At 46.4% G+C, this 23,495-nt stretch overlaps 1 protein-coding gene across 5 annotated transcripts in view; it reads left to right on the forward strand.

The window, feature by feature from the left end:
- The window catches only part of DAAM2 (dishevelled associated activator of morphogenesis 2), a 119,314-nt gene that overhangs the window by 77,669 nt on the left and 18,150 nt on the right, over positions 1 to 23,495 (forward strand). For 4 of the 5 annotated variants that reach the window (XM_082731102.1, XM_082731104.1, XM_082731105.1 and 1 more), the window contains exons 7-19: positions 374 to 484; positions 1,694 to 1,797; positions 2,933 to 2,999; positions 4,062 to 4,179; positions 6,188 to 6,326; positions 10,578 to 10,636; positions 10,772 to 10,956; positions 11,569 to 11,868; positions 16,595 to 16,702; positions 19,071 to 19,097; positions 20,144 to 20,250; positions 21,453 to 21,537; positions 23,345 to 23,451. In XM_082731102.1, coding sequence (XP_082587228.1) covers positions 374 to 484; positions 1,694 to 1,797; positions 2,933 to 2,999; positions 4,062 to 4,179; positions 6,188 to 6,326; positions 10,578 to 10,636; positions 10,772 to 10,956; positions 11,569 to 11,868; positions 16,595 to 16,702; positions 19,071 to 19,097; positions 20,144 to 20,250; positions 21,453 to 21,537; positions 23,345 to 23,451 — 1,517 coding nt within the window. The remainder of the gene's footprint in view (positions 1 to 373; positions 485 to 1,693; positions 1,798 to 2,932; positions 3,000 to 4,061; positions 4,180 to 6,187; positions 6,327 to 10,577; positions 10,637 to 10,771; positions 10,957 to 11,568; positions 11,869 to 16,594; positions 16,703 to 19,070; positions 19,098 to 20,143; positions 20,251 to 21,452; positions 21,538 to 23,344; positions 23,452 to 23,495) is intronic. The other variant, XM_082731106.1, reaches the window with a different exon arrangement.

Genomic DNA, 23,495 nt, shown 5'->3' on the forward strand with positions numbered 1-23,495 from the left:
AAGTGGCCCCTGACGCTTTGCCAAAGAGGTAAAAGGCAGTGTCCATGCTGTCAGGGAGCTGGGCAGGAAGATATATGAGCTGTAAGCAGCTGGAGCTGTAAACAGCTCTAACATGCTGAATCAGCATTTTGGCACAGCCCTACAAAATAAGCTCTGGAGGTGAATGGCAGGACTGAGACTGAGGCGTGGAGAGGCAAAGGACACTTCTTGGAAAAGCTGAGCTTTCAGGAAGGCCCAGGGTAAGCTAGATGGATTGGGTATAGCAAGCAAGTGGGGCATGCTAGGTCTTTTAATGGTGGGAACACGGGCACAGAGGCTGGACTTGTAGGGTCCTGAGCCCGCCTTTTCTCTCCTGTCCTGCCTTTCCATCCAGACACTGCTGAATGAGCTAGACCGAAGTTTGGGCCGGTACCGGGATGAAGTGAATCTGAAAACAGCTATCATGTCCTTCATCAATGCTGTCCTCAATGCTGGAGCTGGAGAGGTGAGGCATCTTCTCCTTGCCCTTACTGTTCCTGGACTTTCTGGCCCCAGGGGAGTGTGTGCAAGTGCCTCCTGGGGATGTAGCAGAGGGATGGGGCCAAGACCTCCAGTTGGTGGGGCTGTCACTACCATCACTGTCTTCAGATTACCTTTATCAACTCTTGCCTCTTTCATTTGGGGCTGAGAAAGAATGGATTATCATGAACCTTACTGTCATGAGGGGTTCTTGAGGAGTTTTTTGCATGGGTAGCATTGTGCATTAGGTGTGTCCTGGACAAAACCTAAGTTGGCTGGCTGATGCTTGCTTAGGATGGTGGGGGATCATTTATGGGAGGAGGGCAAGTGTAGGCCATTCTTTCTAGAGTTTTCCAAAGACCTGCTTCTGGACTAAGTCTGAGCTAGTCCAGACCTTCTGAACTGCTTCTGAGTTGGCTGGCCATGCCCTCTATCACCTTCTGTTAGAAGGTTAGGCTTCTGATTTTCCTTACTATGGGATCAGAATAGGATCTCAGACTAAAAATAGCAACAGTTGAAGAAGAACTTGAAGAGCAGATTAACTCCCCAAATTCTAAGGGAATCAGATGCTCCAATCAAGGTCAGTTTGTTGAAGGTCAAGGGGGCAATTTAATGATCTCTACATTTCCTTCTTTTCTACCAGCACACTTTTCTTGCAACCAGCCCTGATGAGCTAAGTTAGGTGAGGTGGGTGGGAGAACAGTCTGTCCCTGAGATGCCGACGTCACCCTTGTCAATACTAGCTATACTAATCCGTTCTGATTAGATGGTAACGGTAACCATACTTCATAAGGTAATGTAATATCATCCTGTTGGTAATATCATTGCCATTTTATAGATGAGAAAACTAAGGTTTTCCCCAAATGACAAAACTGGTGAGTGTCAGAGCAGGGATTTTAAACAAAGATCTGTCTGAAATCAAAGCTTATGTTCTACGTTATGATCCCACTCTTGGATGCCAAAGGCTGAGAAAACTGGTAAAGGACTTAAAGGAAGTGAGGCAGGACACCTAATGGGAGTAAATACCAAGGTCAAGTATGTCTCCTCCTGCCCTTTCTTGGAACTCTGGACCCAAGGCAATTCCAGATGGGTTGTTGCAGGTGATGTAGTGGGACAATGACTGGAGTGGGTCTGCTGGGGACTCTTGTGGAAGAGCCACAAGCCAATGAGTCTGTCCTGCTTCGGTGACCCCCAGGATAATCTGGAGTTCCGCCTTCATCTACGGTATGAGTTCCTGATGCTGGGGATCCAACCTGTGATTGACAAACTCCGGCAGCATGAGAACGCCATCCTGGACAAGTAAGACCCACCTGTCCCCACTGCAGTCATATAGGGACAGTGCCTCAGTTGGGGATGATCAGGACTTTCAAGGAGGCTGCCCTTCCTACTGGAAACCACCTGCCATACACAGTATCAATTCAAAATAAGTTCTATGTGGGGAAGGTGGACAACTCTCACCCCCCTGTCCCACATCCTACCTATGTCCCTGCCTGCTCTCTTGGCTGACCTGCTTTCTCATTTCCAATGTTATAGGCAGGTGGACCCAGTAGTCATCAATCATGGCAGTACTTCCCCCAGGGTGGGTGGGGGAGCATTTGGAAACACATGGTAGTATTCCTTTGGCTTTCAGACTGGCTGGTTGGGGGACACTAACTAGTATTGATAGTTGGAAACCAGGAATACTAAACATCCTGCAGGGCACTCCTGCTTAGCAAGGGAATTGCTCCACTCCAAATGGAAGCCATAAAAGCCTTCATTGATAAAAGGGCACAATTAAATTCCTATGTCTTCCTTAATTCCAATTAAGTTCCTATCTGTCTCTTCTGCTTCTGTCCCATTGGTAGACTATTTTATTGCACTGAGTCTTAAAGGAGACAGGATGGGCCCTTTTGAAATGGAGCTGGAGAATGGATGGGGTGGAAAATGACAGAGCCATAAACTGGCTTCATAGGTTGACATATGGACAGTATGAGAATCCTGGTGAAGGCAGAACAGTAGTCCTTGAATGGGTGATTTTATCCCAAGGGGCAGTTGGCGAAGTCTGGACACATTTTTGTTGTCACAACTTCAAAGGTGGGGGCTGCTACTGGTGTCTGGTGGGTAGAGATCAGAAATGCTGCTGAACCTTCTACATCACACAGATTGGCCTCCCACTACCAAGGCAAATCTAGCCCTGGGTATCAATAATGACAAAATTGAGAAAGGCTGATCTAAGGGGACAGGCCTCTGGGCTAGCCGCCCTGAGGAGGGGGCATGGGGTTCTATAAAGGAGGAGAGTGCTGGCCTACGACAGGTGGCTTCTTTCTGATTTTGCCTTGGCCTCACTGGAATGAAGCTTTCAGATTTAGTTCACTGGGGAGTTAAAGGGGCTGACCCTCAAATAGGGACATCCTCAAAGTAATATCTACTCTCTCTATCCCCCCATCCTATCTAGGCATTTAGACTTCTTTGAGATGGTCCGGAATGAGGATGACCTGGAGCTAGCCAGGAGGTTTGACATGGTGAGAAGCCTACAGGGATGGGGCTACAGAAGTGGGGTCCCAGGTGGTCCCACAGACTCTTCTCCAGATCCCATGATGTAGTGGGTCCAGTGTTGACTGGCTTCCCTGGTGAGTGGCCCTATAGCCAGGTCCTGCTTCTGGAGCCTGGCAGTGTGTTGACTCTGCAAGGCCTCACCTAGCAGGCCTTACCTACCAAGGGCATCTCCTTTGCTGGGAGATTGCAACCCCCAAAGGAAAGAGGGCCTGTTCTTACATGTGATAGTCTCAAATTCTCTCCAGGCTACTCTTCCTCTGCCTTTCAGCAATTTCCTGAGTCCTCTTTCCCCGTCACTAACCAGATCATGTTTCACAAACCAGATTGTCTTTTCATTTCAATCTCAATAACCCTGAAAATACACAATTCTGCTACTTAAATATTGTATTATAAAATCTCCACTCAAATAGAAACCTACATCTGGTGGTGCTCCAGTCACCCATCACTATCCATTTATATTGTCACATAAACCTTGGATTTACAACAAGGAGATTGAGATTTGCCTTGTCACACAATGAGAGTAGATCTGGGATTTGAACCCAGGTTGCGTGAAACTATGCTACATGGTCCTTGAATTGCCTATGTCCCTGTCCCCTTCCCTTAGTTTAAATCAGTAGCTCTCAACCAGCAGTGTCTTTGCTTCCTTCTTCCCCTGTGGACATTTTCAATGCCTGGAGACAATTTTTGTTGTCACAATTGGTGTAAGAAGGTTGCCCTCCTTACATCTGGCATCTGAAAGATATGGACCAAGGATGGTATGGAACAGCCTACAGTGAACAGGACAGATTCCCATGCCGAAGAATGATCTGGTTCAAGATGCCAATAGTGCTGAAATGGAGAAATCCTGCTTCGTGTAATTAGGACAACTCCCTCCGCCTTTTCTCTGTGCCTCTCTTTTGAAGCCTGGCCAGAAGCAGGAGAAGGAACATTGTCCTGGGAAATGGGGCTCCGTGGATGGAAGTAGGTTTTTCTCCTCTCTTCTTCCATGGCTTGCCCCTCCCTGTTTACTGTGCCCTCCACTCCCTCAGGTCCACATTGACACCAAGAGTGCTTCCCAGATGTTTGAGCTGATCCACAAGAAGCTAAAGCACACTGAGGCCTACCCCTGCTTGCTGTCTGTTTTACACCACTGTCTGCAGATGCCCTGTGAGTATGCTACATGTACCACTTCCTCAGCTGGCCTGAATGTTGGCCTGGGGCAGGTTGAGACAATGTGTCAGGACTTCCCTGAGTTGGTGAGTCTGGCTGGGTCTCCCTTGGCACATGTCCCCAGGAGGCCTGGCCACAGGATGCAGGCCCTTGTCCTTCTCTCTCTCTTTGGGGTCAAGACTTCCACTGTCACCCAGGTGAGCAGCTGGGAACTTGGGCCTGAACAACGATGTTCTGGTCTACCAGGAAGAAGCTTGATCATTGTAAAAGCAAACAGAGCTGACTGTCAGCTTATGACAGGAGAGTGATCAGTCCTCTTGGGGGGCTCCAAGAAGCAGCTTTGTATTTGGGGGACTGCCACAGATCTAGACTGAGCATGCCTTTTTCCAGAGTTTCATCAACTCCTCCATCCAGGTCTTATGAGCTCCACTTTAATGCACTTTCCCCTGCCTCTCTTTGCAAGTACTGGGTGTTAGCATATAAGCTTAGCAGATGCTAAGCTTTTTAAGATCCAGGTGTGCACAGTGACTGAATAAATTACATATAATCACTAATAGCCACCCCAGCATGCAATTTGAAATGAACTGTAACTGTATCACTTGGTATTTAAGCTCTTCACAAAACCACAAATTTGGAAGACTAGTATGGCCAACCAAGATGGTCAACCTGGGAAGACTCTCTACTGGTGGTGATGGTGGCATTTGTTTTTGTGGTGATGGTGGCAATGACTGCAGTTGCTGTGTGCCAGTGCTGGGCCATGCATGATGCAAGGCACTTTGGCACAGTGTCTCTAAACCTCAAAATGACTTAAGGGTGTGCATTATTGTACCTGATTTATAGTGGATGAACTTGAGACTTGGTGATTCTGTACATAGAAAGGAATTTTTGTTTCTTTGGGGTTATGGCTTTAGATGAAACCTGTTCTACTTCTGTGAGCCAGTGACCTGGCTTTACCCTGTATTCCTGGGTGAAGGGTAAATGGAAAACTATGCCACATTGCAGTGCCTTTGTCAGTGAAGTATTGGAAAAGAAACCGGACACAGTGATCTAGACCAGGAACCTATCAGTTCTCCAAAGCTCAGTCCAGAGACCTTCACGAAAGATGTAGGAAGTGCCTGAGAAACCCAAATTCTCCTCTCTCAGGTTCTGTGTGTGGTGCTCCATGGGTAATGTCAACGGGTGTCTTCCTTCAAAATGGGACTTTGCAGACAACCTTCCACCTTTAAGCATTATGGTTTGACTCTGAGATCAGCATCATGTTGGCTGACCTCCTTTGGTTGGTCAGAGTACTTGGGATCAAGATGAGAAAGAGGGGCTTGTGGCTAGCCATGAAAAGAAAACCCATGTCCCACCAAGCCATGACTACAGAGGATAGGAGTGGAGCCCTGTGAGGTCAGGCATCACACACAAGCCTTTGCCTTCACAGTTCCAGGTCACCTTCATCAAGAAATCAGCCTGGATTCCATTAGCACTTCTCCAACACATTCTGACTCTCTCTCTTTCTCAGTGCATACCTGTAATGAGTTTCCATTCATCTTTCACCGTAGAAAAACAGCCTAGATAATCCTAAAACCTTTTCTTTTTTTAAATTTCCCTGGAGACTTCATTATTTAGCAGGTAATATTTTGGAGCAGATTTACTTTTTGAAAGGTGCTTTTTTTTAGATAATGGAAAAGACAATTTATATTCCCAAGGTGTAGGCTATTCAGGGTGCCTACAGGGAACAAAGACAGCCAAGAATCCCTTCAGGGAGTAGAGAAATGTATCTAGAGGATTGACACACTCATAGAAAGTCAGCTGCAGATCATCAAGAAATGGCTGCATTTGTGAATCTCCATCATCACCATCAGCATCAGTAGCATCATTGCCTCTTCCATCAGATTGGGAGCTTTCCAAGAGCGGGAGAGGGCATGTTTCATCAGCTTGTGCCCATGCCATGATTCTAGGGCAGGACCCCAGGGTGTTCCAGGGCTCAGTAAAGTTATGATGCCTATTGTCCTTGCAGACAAGCGGAACGGTGGCTACTTCCAGCAGTGGCAGCTCCTGGACCGAATCCTTCAGCAGATTGTTCTCCAGGATGAGAGGGGTGTGGACCCTGACCTGGCTCCCTTGGAGAACTTCAATGTCAAGAACATTGTCAACATGTGAGCAGTGGCCAGCTCTCACCTGTCTTCCTCCTCCTTCCTCTCTCCTCTCTCTCTCTTGTAAACCAGATGCCTCCAAATGCACCTTAAGGAACATGCCCAGTATAGAATTCTCTGATATGATAGAAATGTTCCATATCTTCCCTGTTCAAACCTGGCTGCTGAGCACTTGACATGTGGATAGTGTAACTGAGGAGCTGAATTTAAAATTTTATTTCATTTAAATTCAGATAGCCATATAATGTGGCTAGGGACTATCATATCAAACAACACAAGTTTGTAGGGAATGTAGTCAGCTTTTTTTCTTCTCATTTTTAAAATTTAATTTCATTTCAGTATAACAGAATTCATTGTTTATGCACCACACCCAGTGCTCCATGCAATATGTTCCCTCCATAATACCCACCACCAGGCTCACCCAACCTCCCACCCCGCCACCCCTTCAAAACCCTCAGATTGTGTTTTAGAGTCCATAGTAACTCATGGTTCACCTCCCCCTCCAATTTCCCTCAACTTCCTTCTCCTCTCCATCTCCCCATGTCCTCTGTGTTACTTCTTATGCTCCACAAATAAGTGAAACCATATGATAATTGACTCTCTGCTTTACTTATTTCACTCAGCATAATCTGTTCCAGTCCCGTCCATGTTGATACAAAGTGGGGTATTCATCCTTTCTGATGGAGGCATAATACTCCATAGTATATATGGACCACATCTTCCTTATCCATTCATCCGTTGAAGGGCATCTTGGTTCTTGCCACAGTTTGGCGACCATGGCCATTGCTGCCATGAACATGGGGGTACAGATGACCCTTCTTTTCACTCCATCTGTATCTTTGGGGTAAATACCCAGGAGTGCAATTGCAGGATCATAGGGAAGCTCTATTTTTAATTTCTTAAGGAATCTCCACACTGTTCTCCAAAGAGGCTGCACCAACTTGCATTCCCACCAACAGTGTAAGAGGGTTCCCCTTTCTCCACATACTTTTCAACACATGTTGTTTCCTGTGTTGCTAATTTTGGCCATTCTAACTGGTGTAAAGTGGTATCTCAATGTGGTTTTGATTTGAATCTCCCTGATGGCTAGTGATGATGAGCATTTTTTCATGTGTCTGATAGCCACATGTCTTCATTGAAGAAGTGTCTGCCCATGTCTTCTGCCCATTTTTTGACATGATTATCTGTTTTGTGTGTGTTGAGTTTGAGAAATTCTTTATAGATCCTGGATATCAACCTTTTGTCTGTACTGTCATTGTAGTCAGCTTTAAAAAAAAAATTATTGTTTGAGAGAAAGAGAGATCATGAGAGAGCACAAACTTGGGTAGGGAGGAGAGCCAGAGGAAGAAGCAGACTTCCCACTGAGCAGGGAGCCTGATGTGGGGCTCGATCCCAGGACCCTGGCCTGACCTGAGCCAAAGGCAGATACTTAACCAGCTGAGCCACCCAGGTGCCCCTATACTCAGCTTTTAATGATTCATTGTATGGGGTGGATAGAGGAGGAATTTAAACTTATTAACAATGGTCTGTGAGATAACCAATCCTCCAGTTTGCTTTTGCATGACCCATGAGCTAAGAATAGGTTTTACATTTTAAAGTGTTTTTAAAAACAAATGAGAATATGTGACAGAGACTGTACCTGCTATATGAAACCTAAAATATTTATTCTAACTTTAGGGAAAGTTTGCTGATCACTGAAATAGAGCATGGCAATTTAACTAAGGCTGTTGGATAAGGATGTCAGAGCCTAAGGTCTTCTGGCTTATCTTTGACCCTGTGTACTGAGAAACACAGAACCAAGTTTAAAGTCACGTCAAGCAGTAATCAGATGTTAAGCTAACATACTAATTTTTAATTTTAAACTTTTACTGGACTTTATTTTTTTAAGTTTTTAATTTCCAGTTAGTTAACATATAGTGTTATTTTAGTTTCAGGCATGCAATGTCCTGATTCAACACTTCATATATCACCCCGAGCTCATCATGACAAGTGCCTTCCTTAATCCCCGTCATCTGCTTCATCCATCCCTCTGCCCCCTCACCTCTGGGAACCATCAGTTTGTCCTCTATAGTTAAGAGTCAGTTTCTTGATTTGTCTCTTTTTCTTTTTTTCCCTTTTCTCATTTGATTTGTTTCTTAAATTCCATCTATCTGTGAAATCATACGGGTTTGTCTTTTTCTGACTGATTTGTTTTACTTAGCATGATACTCTCTGGCTCTGTCCATGTCATTGCAAATGGCAAGATTTCATCCTTTTTAATGGCTGCATAATATTCCACCATTTTAAATGCACCACATCTTCTTATTCAATAACCAATTGATGGACACTTGGGCTTCTTTCAAATCTTGGATTTTTCAAATAATATTGCTGTTAGTGGAAGTCTGATCCAGTTGCCCTTTAAGGAGATAAGTTGGCTCTCAATTTGGTCACATACCAAAGCCAAGTAGATAATGATTTTTTAACTATTCATGCTATTGTTTTCATTTTACAAGTAGTTAGGTATTGATGTGGTTAATCCTACCTGGTATGCTGGATAAGTGCAAATAGAAAAGTAATCAAAATGCAACTTTATTTCTGATTTTTATTTTTGTTTTCTACCAGTTCTTTGCACTATTTAGTGGGGAAGCTTTTCCTCTGTCCTCAGATCCAATGAAGTTTTTGCTTCTTCTTGCACAATCATTTTAAACAGTCTCAAATCTGCAACTACTAGAACTAGTCCCAGATGTGAACTATGTGAATTCTAGATTAGATTTAGTCTTCACTCTCTCTCTTCCCTGGACTGGAGCTTGAAGTTGTAGTGGGAAGGGCATGTGTAATGATTGGCTTTCTTTCTCTGTTCTGTTTTTCTTCTAACCCATTGTACACACATACCCCCTTCTATTAGCTAACCAGTTTTTAACCCCTATCACAGTGCAGGGGAAGGAAGGAGAAGAAGAAAAGATCTTACTTGATCAGGTAACTTAGTAAACAGTCTTCCTATTCTCTGGCCTTGGCACATGGGTGAAGACATGAATTATTTCTGGGATCTTCTGAAGCTCTTTGGCACATGCATCTTACTATAAAACCCTGGCCACTGACCATTTAAGGCCTTTTTATCACTTGGGACTGGGTGGTACCACCCCTTCCATCAGCCCCTAATTCACTAGCAATCTAGTACACAATGGCACAATGTTAAAGTTTCCACTTCTCTGCTAGGTGGACATCTTAAACAGGACTTCAAATGGCATCAGCCCAATTTCTCCATGATGCTTGCATGAGAAATCCTCATGCAATCTCTGTGCCAACAAAGTCTAAGAGTGCTGGATATCCCAGCAGAGCACCACTCTCTCTCTTGTTAATGTTTCTTCACTCTTTGGACCTGCCTGGACCCAAGTTGGACCGCAGTTCACCAAGCCTCCTTCCCAACATCAGGGAATGTAGGTCAGAACACTCTGAATTGGGTTCAACAAAGACAGTGGATGATGGTGAAAGAGGTAGGATCTCCAAGAAGGACAGCAATGGCTCTCTCCAAAGACTCTCTTAACAAATTATGTTCCCTTCCATACTCTGTCCCCTCTTTATATCTTTCATCTGGTTGAAGAGGCCAAAATTCATGGATCTAACTCTGCCATGTTTTTAGAGTTACAAAAAACAAAATCCTGATTATTTGGGTCTCATTTGGGATTTCATTTCTATTACACTGTGATGTCTAGATAATAGCTTAATCCCCATTACAAGAGTTGGGCATGAATGAAGACTTCCTGTGATTTAGATACATCCCCTCTTTACCCTCAACATATTCATTCTGTGGTGCTGGGATGGGTGACTTCTCTTACTCTTATACATTGGTCTTTGGAAGCCCGTACCATGGTAGGGCTAACATTTTGATCTCTTTCAAAGCAAAAACTTATTTTTACAAAGGTGTACAAGTCATCAGACAACTAAGAGAAGCCCGAGATTTAGTCCTAGTTCTACCATTAGTTAAGCTATTGTCTTCATCTCTGCTCTCAAGAGCTTCAACTATATCCGAAGGGGTTGGATCATAAGTTATTTGAGGGTCTTTTCAGTTTTCACAGTCCACAGAGAGACACATGAGAACTGGGAAGACCTGGGGACCTGAAGAGACATCTGGAGAGTCAAAAATCCTAGCCTCCTTGATGTGGCTGGACTGGGATTGGAGATCATGGAACTGATGTGGGGAATAGGGGGATAATATATCTTTTGGGAAGTAATAAGCCAACAATCAACAGACCCTTCCCTGTGTTCCCCCACCAGGCTCATCAATGAGAATGAGGTGAAACAATGGCGAGACCAGGCAGAGAAGTTCCGGAAAGGTAAGGGGCTCTGCCTCAAACCACTGTGTGCTCTGCACAACCCCTCCCGTGCCCAGCCCAGGACCCATTAGAGGTAGACCCATGCATATTCAATTGTCTCTTCCCATTTTCTCTCCTGTCCTACTCCCATTCCAGAACACATGGAGCTGGTGAGCAAGCTGGAGAGGAAGGAGCGAGAATGTGAGACAAAAACATTAGAGAAGGAAGAGATGATGCGGACACTGAACAAGATGAAGGACAAGCTGGCTCGAGAGTCCCAGGAGCTGCGCCAGGCTCGAGGACAAGTGGCAGAGCTGGTAGCCCAACTCAGTGAAATCTCAGTACGTAGATACCCTCCTCTCTTTACATATTGAGCTGAGACCTTCAGGATGAGGTGGGAAGAACAGGTATGGGGAAGGGCTGAGGACCTCAAGATGAAGGAGAATTTAGAGGAGCAGCTCAGGTCAGGATAGAGAGGACCTCTGAGTCTGTAAGGGTTGCTACGTTTGTGTTAATTAGGGGGGAAAAAAAAACAAACCAATACTGCAATACTGTTTTCCTTGGGTGACACTGTCCCAGGAAGCACACCTGGCAAAGCAGTGTGCAAGTATGGTTTTGTGCCCCCTCCCTATGTAGCTGTATGTCCTTGTGGAGGTGGTAGCATACATAACCATATGTAGCGCTCCTGCTGTTGCATTGTGATAACTATGACTTTGTCCAGTGTTATGTATGTGTGTTTTACCTATGTGTATGTGTCTGTGGTTGTGTCTCTGTATATTGGATATTTGGGATACAGAGAGGAAATGGGGGGATAAAATGCATGGGAAAGGTGAGAGCAGGATTGGGGTTCTAGTATAGATGAGTAAGAATAAGGAAAGGAATAGTGTGGTGCGGACTTGAAAGGTATCCTTGCTTGATGGCTTTGTCTTTTTGATTTTTCCATCTTCCCACAGACAGGACCAGTATCTTCCCCGCCTCCCCCTGGGGGCCCACTTACCTTGTCTTCCTCAATGACAACCAGTGACCTGCCTCCACCTCCGCCCCCTCTCCCATTTGCCTGCTGTCCCCCACCTCCACCACCACCTCTTCCACCTGGTGGGCCTCCCACTCCTCCTGGTGCCCCACCGTGCTTCAGCATTGGCCTGCCTCTCCCTCCAGACCCCTGCCCCAGCAGTGATATCCCACTCAGGAAGAAGTGTGTCCCCCAGCCTTCCCATCCACTGAAGTCCTTCAACTGGGTCAAGCTAAATGAGGTAAGTAACAAAGAAAAGATCAGTAGATCCATTCTCCCATAGCCAGTGACAATCAGCCCCACAGACTGCCTGCCCATTGTTTGTAGATCTCCCGTTCTGGGTTCCTTCTTTGGGCAGGGGGAAGGAAAGGCACAGTAGATGCAGAAGATGGGATTGCTCATTCCAGACAGCTCACTGTCCATTGGGAAGAACATCTATACTGGGAGAAGATAGCTTGGCATGTGCTAAGGGTCATTTTGGAAAGGCCACCTGCAGACAGAATGTGTACATGATGAGGTTTAATACGGTTATGTTGATACCAGAGCGTGGGCCAAACAGAGTCACTTTCTGGACAATACAATGACTGGGCTAGAGTTTTAAGAATAGGGTCTATTTGAGGAAAAGAGTGGAAGATATAGGCAAATAACTTGGGCCAAGGTCTAGAGATGGTAAAGATCAGGCTGGTGTGTTCAAAGGACTGAAATGATGAGGTCTTGGCAGGGGACAGGACAGTACCCTTGCCATGAAGAGTTTCATGTCAAGATGTAGCCATTCTGGCATCCTCCCAGTGGGAAGTAGACACACTGGGTACTTTTCTAGACTGCTCATGAATGTTATCTATTCTAATAATCACCAATCCCAGGTCCATATGTGGGTGTTGGTTCCTCTGTCGGACTCTCACCAACATGGAGTAGATTTGCCCTGGGTAACATTAGGCTCCTAGTAATTTAAGTCCAGTTCTAGCCTGGGTTGAGCCCTACCTCTGGTTCTGTACTAAATCCTATTAGGACCTGTGACTTTGTCCTTTAGCTGTAATACATACATGGTAACTGCGTTCAATTAGCTGACCCATACACACACTTCAGCGGCCATGCAGACATCATTTTGGAGCTTGGACTAAGGGATGCCCTCAAACCTTTTGTATGAACCTCTTGGTCTGACTCTTGGGGAATTCATAACTGTACCATTCTATGCAAGCTTAAATGAGTTCAGAAAGAGACTTAAGTGGGAAAAGATGTGGAATTGTGAAATAGATGGGCAGCTAGCTATGTGTTAGCTGCCTCTCCTAATGTAGACCAGCTAGCCAGTCAGTCTGAGGGCTTCTTTTTGTAAAGATTTGTTGCTGGAGGTCATAATGGATAATAATAAAAGGTGAGGCAAAGCACTGCCTTGTGAGAGTTTTGAATCTTGCAAATTAAGGATTTTGTTCAAGGAAACACCTAGAGATCCTAGACAGGGATGGAAGGAGAGGTTCTAAACTCCAACTAAACCAGGTTTGGCTCTAATTAACTGGGCAACCTGTGTAAATCACTCACTTTTTACCTTGGTTTGCTTATCTATGACATTTCTAAGATTCCTCTTACCTCTGGTTTTATAATTGAGGTGGAAAGACAAAGCATGAATATAATCCATAGTTATGGGTCTCTGATAACATCTCCAATCTAAGTTGGTAAAATTTTAGAGCCACCTGTTAGCAGAATTTTGAAGTCACATGGTTGACATTTGTGACAACTGTACTGCACAGCTCTACCCTGTGGGTCCTTATCCTCGGTCATGAGGCAAGTGGACAAACTACTCTGCAGTACCAAAGGGCACAGGCTATGTGAAAATTTTCATTGTTCATAATCAGAAATAATAGATATACCTCTTTGTGGTGAAAAAAAAAATAATCTCCTATACTTATAATGTATAACTTAAAGGTTTTTGTTTTATTTTTGCTTTCTTAAAAAAAAAAGCTTAAAATCTTTTATTATAGTTGACACAATGTTACGTTAGTTTCGGGCATACACATAGTGATTTTATGACTCTATATGTTTTGCTATGGTATGGTATTTCTATTTCTATTTTTTTGAGACCTTTTTATACTGTCTTCCACAGTGGCTACACCAGTTTGCATTCCTGCCAACAGCACACAAGGCTTCTCTTTTCTCCATATCCTTATCAACACTTGTTGTTTCTTGCCTTTTTGATTTTAGCCATTCTGACGGGTGTGAGGTGGTAGTGGTTTTAATTTGTATTTTCCTGATGATGAGTGATGTTGAGAGTCTTTTCATGTATCTGTTGGCCATCTCTATGTCTCTTTTGGAAAAATGTCTATTTAGGTCCCCTGCCCATTTTTAATTGGATTATTTGACGTTTTTTTGGTGTTGAGTTGTGTAAGTTCTTTATCTGTTTTAGGTGTTTAGCCTTTACTGAATATACCATTTGCAGATATCACCTCTCATTCAGTAAGTTGCCTTTTTGTATAGTTAAAAAATTTTTAAAGGTAATGAAAAGTTGATTAGACCCCTCAACAATTAAGGAAAATAGACAAGGCAACTAATATTTTTGCAACATTTTCATCAAATGGAGCTATGGGTAGGGTTTTCTCTGGGGTCCAGTAATAATAAAATCTATATAAATTCCTCAGGAACCCAAAGCAGGCCAGAGTATCATTCCTGGACTGGAAAATACAGGTGTGATGGAATGGGGGAGTAGGGGGGGCACTCACAGGAGTTGTAGACATTGCTCAGCAGAAGTGAGTGGAGGGGACTGAATAATATTTGTGGACCTGTTAGCCCACTCCCAAGCTTTTAATCATGTTACCAGGAGTTATTTAAGCACTTGGTCTTCAGGTTCCTGATCTACAAAATGGGGGGAATTATGACACCCACATCAAATGATTATTGTGAGGATTAATTGACATATGAAGTACTTGGAACGGTGACTGACTCAGGAATTCATAATAGTATTAGGTGAGTTATTAGTGGCACAACCATGCACGCCTTAAGTATGTTATCTCACCTAATCCTTCAACTCACTAAGCAAGCATTGCTGAGACTGCTTCCTTTTGTGCGAAACAAGAAGAAAATGATACCCTCCTACTTGCCAATGGTCCCAAGTAGTTGTGAGGCTGGGAGTGCAAGCTCACTTGCTCAGTTTTGACCCCAAATGCTCAGTGAGAGAAACACAAAGAAAAAGGGTTTTGGAGAAAGATTTCCCTGGCGTATAAAGGGTATGTCTAGAGGAACCGAAGCCCCAGGGATTTAAACAGGAGTTGATGAGGTTTTGGCCAGAGTGATGCAAATTTAAAGCCAGGGATCATTCTACACAGTGGGCCATCAGGGCGCCTCAGTGAAGCATAGGACGTGGAGAATACTAGGAAATGGGTTATGGCTCCAGAGTTCGGCTTCACCTCCGCCTCCGCGAGGGGCTGTGTAGGGGGATGGGGTGGCATTTGGCAAGGAGGGTGGGAGAGCTGGGCACTCAGTCTGTTCTCCCTGGGGAAAGTCTCCCTGCTGTTGTCCATCCAGCTCTTGCATTCCAGCCCTGTCTTAACCCCTCCTCAGCGGGAGTAAAGAACAGCAGCAAGCTTTACCTGTGTGGGCTTTCCCATGGAGCTCACTTTCACTCCAGGCCTGGCCTCTGATGGGGACCACTGAGAGCTTTCCCTTCCCTGCTTTCCTGATTCAGTTTCCCTTCCCATCTTCTCTCTGTCTCCCATCTACTCCATTCCAGGGGCCTGGCTCCTTTCCCCAATCCCCTTCCCTTACTCCACGCATGCTCCTGTGCACGCACACACACACACACACTCACACACACACACACAGTGGTTGTTTCTGCCATGAAAAGAATGTGTCTGTGTTGGGTTTGGCCAGTTGCCTGTATCCCTTGCTGCTCTAAGCTTCCCAGCCCGGCATTCCACAAGAGGGTCCCTGGCCTTAGGAAGGCCACAGGAATGTCCCCACACCCCCCTGCTCTGGCCTAGCCTCCCCTTTCCAGAGTTTAAGAAAATAAAAGTGAGTGAAAGGTATGTTTTGCTCTCTAAGCCTTGCTGAGGGGGAGATGGAGGGAGAAGGGGGTAGTGGCCTTAGGAAGGTTCCCCAGCTGCCCCCCAGGCAGAGGAAGGTGGGAGATTCCATTTTAAAGGACAGCAAAGCTCAGGATGGGGCAAATACTCCTAGGAGGACAGAAGTGAGCACCCTGGGAGGGGCTGAGCTTTGGCCTCTGAGCCATTGTTGGGGTGCTGTAAGACCACTGGGATGTTCTCAGCTTTGCTGATGGAGCCTCTCCCCAGTGTGGGGGTTCAGTGCCAAGGTCCCACACAGAGGTGGGGCAGTGCTTAGGTGGGAAGAGCTGGGAATGTGAACCCTTGGATGCATTCCAACCATGAGGGATAGGCCACTTTCCCTGGGTCTGACCAACAGGAAGCTGTGGCAGTCTCGCTGGCCTGAGCAGTCACTCCAAGGATCAGGATGTCCCAGCCTTTGGCATTTCCCACTTTCTGACAATTTGTCGTTCCCACTTTCTGGGAATCTGGGAAAGTGGGAGGAAGACCCTCTGGGAGAGAAAATGACCATCTCAGATATGGGAAATCTAGTGCGCATTGAGGATTTGAAGATCTCAGATATGTGCGGGCATTGTCTCTTGTAGTGACTCTAGCCAACCCTGACCTATAGGGAGTGTGCCCCAAGAGCACTGGTTTGGTTTGGTTTTTCTGGAAGGAGTTTGCATGCCATCATTCATATTGACCTACCCATCACTCCTGCCTTCTGTTTGATTTCTGGAACACATGTCTGTATGGCCCCAGGAGAAAGGAAGGACAAGGAGGTTGACTCTGGCCTCTGCCCTGGAACAGAGGTCTGAAAGGTCTGAAAGCCTATTATAGTTTGTGCAGCTGGGAGCAGGTGGAGATAGAGAGACATTGGACCATTCCATCGTGAAGGAGTTGGGTCAAACGCTGGGTCTTGTCCTTCCTGAATCTTAGGCACGTGTCCCTGGCACCGTATGGAATGAGATTGATGACATGCAGGTATTTCGGATTCTGGACCTAGAGGACTTTGAAAAAATGTTTTCAGCTTATCAGAGGCATCAGGTAAGACCCTTCCCCACCCCCATCTTCTTGGGTCTTGACTTCTAGTTTTGACTTCACCTATGCCCCTTGAACCCAACCCTCAACCTTTCTTCTTTCCCTCCCTTCCTCCCATGTATACTGAATGATTTTATTCCTTATTAGGTACCATGCTTTACTAAGCATAGGGATTGGAATTAGAGACATGCAGTGCAGCAGGGGAAATATCCTGTTGTATTACAGTTCCGGCACACAGTTGTGTGTATTTATACACTGAGGGATGAGATAACATTTTGTCCATTTCTCTTTCATCTTGGAGCCCTGGAGGTGGAGTCACAGCCCTGACTACTGTTGAACCCTGTTCTCTCTTTGACCCCAGGGTCTGGAGACTACATCTAGCAGAAATGATCAATTTCAAACTGCTCTCTCCACCATAGCCTACCAGCACCCCTGCAAGTCAGTTAGCTGAGGATGTCCATGTTTCCAGGAAGGTGGAGCTGCTCCAGGTCATGTTGTGGGGTTGAGGTTGGGTCTGGGCCTGGGCAGGCTGGGAAAGCCCTGAGCTTTGCTCTGCAGACTGTGCTTACAGATGGCTGGCCTGTCAGCTGGCTCTTCCGACCTCAGTAGGGGGAGTGGGAGTGTGGCAGAATGCAGGGCACTCCTGAGGCAGTGCGGTGCGGATTGCCAAATGTGCTGATTCTAACTCCTCATCCTCGCATGAATGTGAGTCAGGAGGTGAGTCGGGCCGGCCGAGGAGTCCGCACTGTAGCTAGCACATCTGGGGGCCCTCCCCCGCCAAGTCCAGTTTGGGCATTCCCAGCCTTGAGGCTTTAGAGTGAGCTCTGAGGGCTGTTTCCTCTCCACACTGTGCCACTTTCTCTGGTCCCCTCAGCTGAGCCCAGGGTGCCAGCCCTGAGGACACCCCAGGTGATTGTGAGTGGGGTCTGTGGCTTCCTGGGCCCTGAGTAGCAGCTGCTTGTTGTGGCTGGGCCCCCCTCTGCATTCTGACAAGTTTAGACCTGTGGACAGTCCCTTCTGAGGGCACATGAGACTCCTCTTAGGAGCCTAGCCAAAGGGATAGAGCTGGGGCAGGGCTCTGATCCTGACTTGGCATTCTAGAAAAGCGAGATGGTTGTTATTTAAGTTAAAAGTAAGTGATCAAGGTATTTGACTCTTTACCCTCATTCCAGGCAACATATTTTAGCCTCTGCCCACATCAGGCTGGCATGGCAACCAGCAGCATCTGTGGTCTAACAGGAGTGGAAAGGGGTTCTTCTTGAGTCCTTGGTGCTCCTGTGCCCCGGTGCTCCCAAGTGGGATGGAGGGGGCATGTACAAGGGGTGCATCAGGCATAGTCAATCATACAGCTCCTCCTGGTTGGAGAGTCTTTCTCTTGGGCAGTGTTCCAGGCCAGCCCACCCAGTGTCTGGGCTCCAAGGTGAGGCTAAGATGGGGAGCAGTGGGGAAAGAGGTCTATGGGGTTTAGAACAAACTGGGTTTAGGGCCTTTTGGTTTAGTGACTGGAGAAAAATCAATGTGGAAAGTCCCGTTGAGTCCCCTGTCTCCTTTCTTAATCCCCTACTGAGGGTCTGGGCTCACCCAGACTATTGTCACTTGGTGGGTCGCCCAGACTCAGGCTGACTTCACAGCAGCAGAGCTGGAAAGATCCCAGAGGCTGTGTGGCCCTGGTCCCTGGTGGCCGCCTCTCCCTATTTTGGGTCCCAGGTTGCATGTTTTGGTGGGGAGGGAAAGGTCCCATGAGCTATGGTCTTCCCACCGTGTCCTATGCAGCTCCTGAGTTAGTGACTTCAACTCCATTAGGGCCCAAAAGGGAGAACTGGGTGTGGGCCCTGCCTCCTTAGTTCCCTTGGAAACCAAAAGACAAAGGGAAGGGGTGAAACTCAGGGACACCTGCTTTCCTCTGCCTCAATGAATGCAACTTCTGCATGCTTCTGGTCCCTTCTGGTTATATCTCCTCTTCTGTTTAGAAAGGTGAAGTCATTCAGCAGCAGAGAAATGCTCTCTGCCCTCTGAGCATTTTCCCAACAGAGAAGAAAGGAAGAATAACAACCAAGGCCTGGTGTTGGGAAGCTTGGGGGCCTGGCCTGCCCCAGCTGGGGAGTGGTGGTCCCACTGGGCCCAGGACAGGCAGGGGACCTGCCTGCTCCCCACTTTGTGGCTTCTCTGGGAGTGTATGTCCACTAGAAGCACCTTCTGTCCAGGGTAATTCCTAGTCTCCATTTCCAACCATGCAGGTCTCATTGGGATGGGTTGGACAGAGTCAATGCTCAGAGATCCCCATGTCTCTCCTACTGTTCCTGGGGTCCCTGAAACTCTTGGCTAATGTTGTGCATGTTTAATTCTCTGTTGGCTGTGGCTGCTACCTGCCTAGGAGCTGATAACTAATCCTTCTCAGCAGGTGAGTCACTCTTGGGGCTCTGGACACTCTAACTTCTAACCACTGTCCTGGGCTGCTGCCCTGTACTTGTCAAAAGAGAGGGCTTATTCATTCTGCCTTCTACCTTTATGACCGATCCCTATAAGCAACACAGGAAAGGGTTCCCAAAGAGAAAGCAGAAATGTAGGGGTGGGAAGTAATTCAAAAAGACCCCTACCAGCAATGGAGGTGATTGTCTACTGTAGTAAGGAGAAAGATTCCAGGTCTGTTGTCTTACCTACCTGGTCCAAGGCAAAGCCGTCCTGTAAGACTGCATAGGTTGGGCACTGCATAATCCCAAGGGCACAATTCATAAGAATAATGATGTGAGTGGCAGCCTCACATCATTGTGCAATATAGAGCATGTGCTTGGAGGGACCTCTCAGGGTAAAAACTAGTTTCCTATCTGCCTCTTTGAGGGCCCAAGAGAAGAGAGGGTGTCTGATTTTTGGGGAATCTGCTGCTGGAACCCCAGTGGAGAGAATTCTTCATGGAACTCTGTCTCAGTTTCCCCACTTCTGAACTTGTGGATGCCCTCTAATCTAGGCACATTGAGCTGTGCCTGAAGTCTCCAGGAATCCAGGAACTGTAGCTTGATGGGGATTTGGGAACTACTTCCCATAATAAGCTTGGAGAAGCTCTCTGGGTAGGGTGGTGGAGTGAGGGCTGATTCTGTGAATGTTGGGGATTGCATAACATTGCTCAAAGCCATAGGGACCAGTCACCCCCCTTCCACTGGAATAGTTCTTTCTTTAGTTTGTCCAGAAAGGGCGGTCTTTAAAAAGGGGAGCTCTTCATTGCCCTCAGTCCGTTCTAGCCCATGGTAAAATCCCAGATGTCTCCTAGTAGAGATGGTTATTAACCACCTTCCTTTTTCTCTCTTCTGTCTTTTTCTTTCCCTGTCTTTCTTCCCCTCACACCAGGAGTATCTCTTGGTTGGTGTGGGAGTGGCTCCTGGGGGGTGGGCAAGGAGAGGATTGGAGCATACATGTATACCTCAACCTTTTTACTTGGCTTGTTGGTTTCAGAAAGAGCTGGGCTCTACAGAGGACATCTACCTGGCCTCCCGCAAAGTCAAAGAGCTGTCAGTCATTGATGGCCGAAGGGCACAGAACTGCATCATCCTTCTCTCCAAGTATGTGCTTGTCCTGCCTCTTCAGCCCCTATTGGGAGGGATGGATCCCTCCAAGGAAGTAGAGCCCTGGGAAAGCTAGAGCAAAAACATATAGTGGAACTGAATGCCTGGGGGACAGGGGTGGCCGAGGAATGGGGTGATAGCTGTCTCTCTGCTTCCCCTGCCCCCACTGTCCCCTGGGAATGGGAGGAGACCACCGATCTAGAACCCTGTCTTGAGAGCTTATGTTCAGCAGCAGTGTGGGGCTCTGCAGACAGGAAACTGCCCCAGTCACGATGACCAGCCTGGTCATCGTCTGGCAGCAGAATTGCTCTAAGCCCATGGAGGGCCCCACTAGGCTTAGGCCACAGAGCAGCATGATCTCAGCCCCCAAGCATTTCCCGTGGCTGCAGAACAAACAGGGCAGTATCTGCATGAACAGCACAGCTTCTGTGTGGGTCCTCCCCCCGAGCCAGGGTCAGAGGGCACCGCCACCCATACTATTCTTAGTGCTGCCCCAGCCATCTCTGGGACATCCATGCGCCTTTCTTCCCACAGGCCTCAGGCCTCAGTTTCTCTTTCTTGAAGATGAGGGAGAGTTCTGTATCTCCAGGGCTCCAAGTGGTGTGCATCTGGAGGGAAAAGGGAAGGACTGTGTGTGTTTGTGTGTGTGTGTGTGTGTGTGTGTGTGTGTGTAGGGAGGTGGCTTTTTCCTCACCCAGACAGCAAGATGTATGGGAACAGCTGTGTGGGAGCTGAGGCACTGTCAGAAGACTGAGGGCTGTTCTGTCTCTGACAATGAAGGAAGCAGGAAGCAGCCCCCTTTGTGGTCTGTCAATAGTCCCATCTTCGCGTGGAGGTGCAGTAGATATTTTAGGCATAAGGAGAAGAAAGATCAGAAACCTTTTGCCCTGTCTCTTTGTCTACACTAAAGATGGCCCTTTTACTCCCAAATGTTCCTATCAGTTATGACAGAGACTCTAGCAAGACAGCAGATTCAAGTTTATCCTTAAAAATCAAAATATCTCATTATTATTGAGTTCATTCAGTAGACCATATGAGTTTAGTTAGAGAAGGCTTTGCAGAAGAGGTAAGTGGGGAGCACTAAGGGATACAGTCCCATATTCATGTGAGTGAGAGAATGCAGGGGAGGAGAAGGGCTGGGGTTTGTCCCGAGCGGAGGGGCCAAGCCAGACTGCTTAAGGGGCAGCGTTTTGCCTTAGGTTGAAGCTTTCTAATGAGGAGATCCGGCAGGCCATCTTGAAGATGGATGAACAGGAGGACCTCGCTAAGGACATGCTGGAGCAGGTGAGGTCCCTAGTGGGGAAGGGATGAGAGCAGAAATTAGGGGGAAGCTGAACCCCTCCCTGTCCCCAGAGAGGCCACAACTCTTAGGTCAAGGAAAAAATCAGACTGGAAGATGAGGAGTTGGGGAAAGGTTTATAGATACTCCCTGGACCAGCCTTTCTGAGGGGAGGCTGGAAAAGGCTGCATCTTTTCTAGGGGATTGAGGTCTTTGACAAGAGGTATAAGCTATGATTCCCCCCTGGGTCTCAAGGCAAAATCAGAGTGAGCCATAATCATATATTTCCCCAATCTCCTCCACCTCTATTTATTGGGTCCTTCAAGAGAAACCTGGAAGGTACCAACAAAAGCACCATCAGTTGGACCTCATTAGAATGAAGAATTCTGTTCATCAGAGGATACCATTACTAGAGTGAAAAGACAAGCCAAACTTTAGAAGACATTTACTTTATGTACATGTAGCAAAAACTTCCTATTCAGAATAAAGAGCTCTACAAATCTGGGAGAGAAAATGACAAATACCTCCACCTGAAAATAATCAGAAGCCTTCAATGGGTACTTCATGAAAGACAGTTTCCAAGTGGCTTGACACTCTTAGTCATCAGAGATATATAGTAAATCACACTAAGGCAGAACCACACACCCACCGGAAGAACTATATTGAAATGACTGACAATGCCAAGTGTTGGCAAGGACATCAAGCAACTGGAATTCTCATTGAGTAAAATTTGGAAAACAATTTGGTAGCATACACAAAGGCTAAACCTACCCTCCTGCCCAGCAGTCCCACTGCAGTGTACAGAGAAATGACTACAAACATTGACTATAAAAGATATAGGCAAGAATATTTGTAATAGTTTTATTCATGGAACAACCCAACTGTCCATCAGTAAGAAAATGAATAAATACATTGTGGTATATTCTTACAATGGAATACTGTTCATCAATGTATAAAAAGCAAACTACCCATACTTACAGTATGGATGAGTCTCAGACATTATGTTGTGCAAAAGAAGCCAGACACCAGGGAAAGCACACAGCATGAATCCATTTATACGAAGTTTAAGAACAGGCAAATCTAATCTAAGGTGATAGAATTCAGTTGGGAGGCTATAACGGGGAGGGAGATGGGTTGCTTATGGAAAAAGTACAAGAGAACTTTCTGGGGGATGGAAATCTGTATCTTAATCTGGATGGGAGTTCACTGGGTGGTTTTGTCAAAACTCATTGAATTGCACGCTCAAGATGGATGCATTTTGGGGCACTGGGGGGCTTAGTTGGTTAAGCATCTGACTCTTGATTTCAGCTCAGGTCATGAACTCAGGCCCTGGGATTGAGCCCCGTGTGGGGCTCTGAGCTCAGCACAGAGTCTGTTTGGGACTTTTCCTCTCCCTCTGCCTCTCCCCTAGCCTGTGAGCATGTGTTCTCTCTCTAAGATAAACAAATAAAATTTTTTTTTTAAAGAAAACAAAAGGTGGATGCATTTTATATAAGTTATACCTCAACAAACTTTAAAAGAAAAAAGTGTTTAAAAGGAAAGTCATTGAGCTGTGCACTTAAGAACAGTATACTTTACTATATACAAGGTGCATCCCAGTTTTAAAAAATGAAAAAAGAAAAGTCTAGAGCAGGTGCCCTGAGGCCCCCTTTAGGCAAATGAAACATAAACCCACTGCATGAAGATGCCTCTTTTAAGGACCACCCCGCCCCCATCTTGAGCATGGTCAGTGTATGGGCATCTGTGCAGGGAACTCCCAATATCTGCTTCTCACCAATTTCCTGTCTGATGTTCATCTGATGCTCTTTGCAGCTCCTCAAGTTCATTCCAGAGAAAAGTGACATCGACCTCCTCGAGGAGCACAAGCATGAGATAGAGCGGATGGCCCGTGCTGACCGCTTCCTCTATGAAATGAGCAGGTCAGGGCAGCAGGCATGAAGGAGGGGCTGAAGCTAGCTCCTGG

This window comes from Mustela nivalis, assembly GCF_964662115.1.
Source record: "Mustela nivalis genome assembly, chromosome: 5".
In the NCBI taxonomy this organism is placed as follows: Eukaryota; Metazoa; Chordata; class Mammalia; order Carnivora; family Mustelidae; genus Mustela; species Mustela nivalis.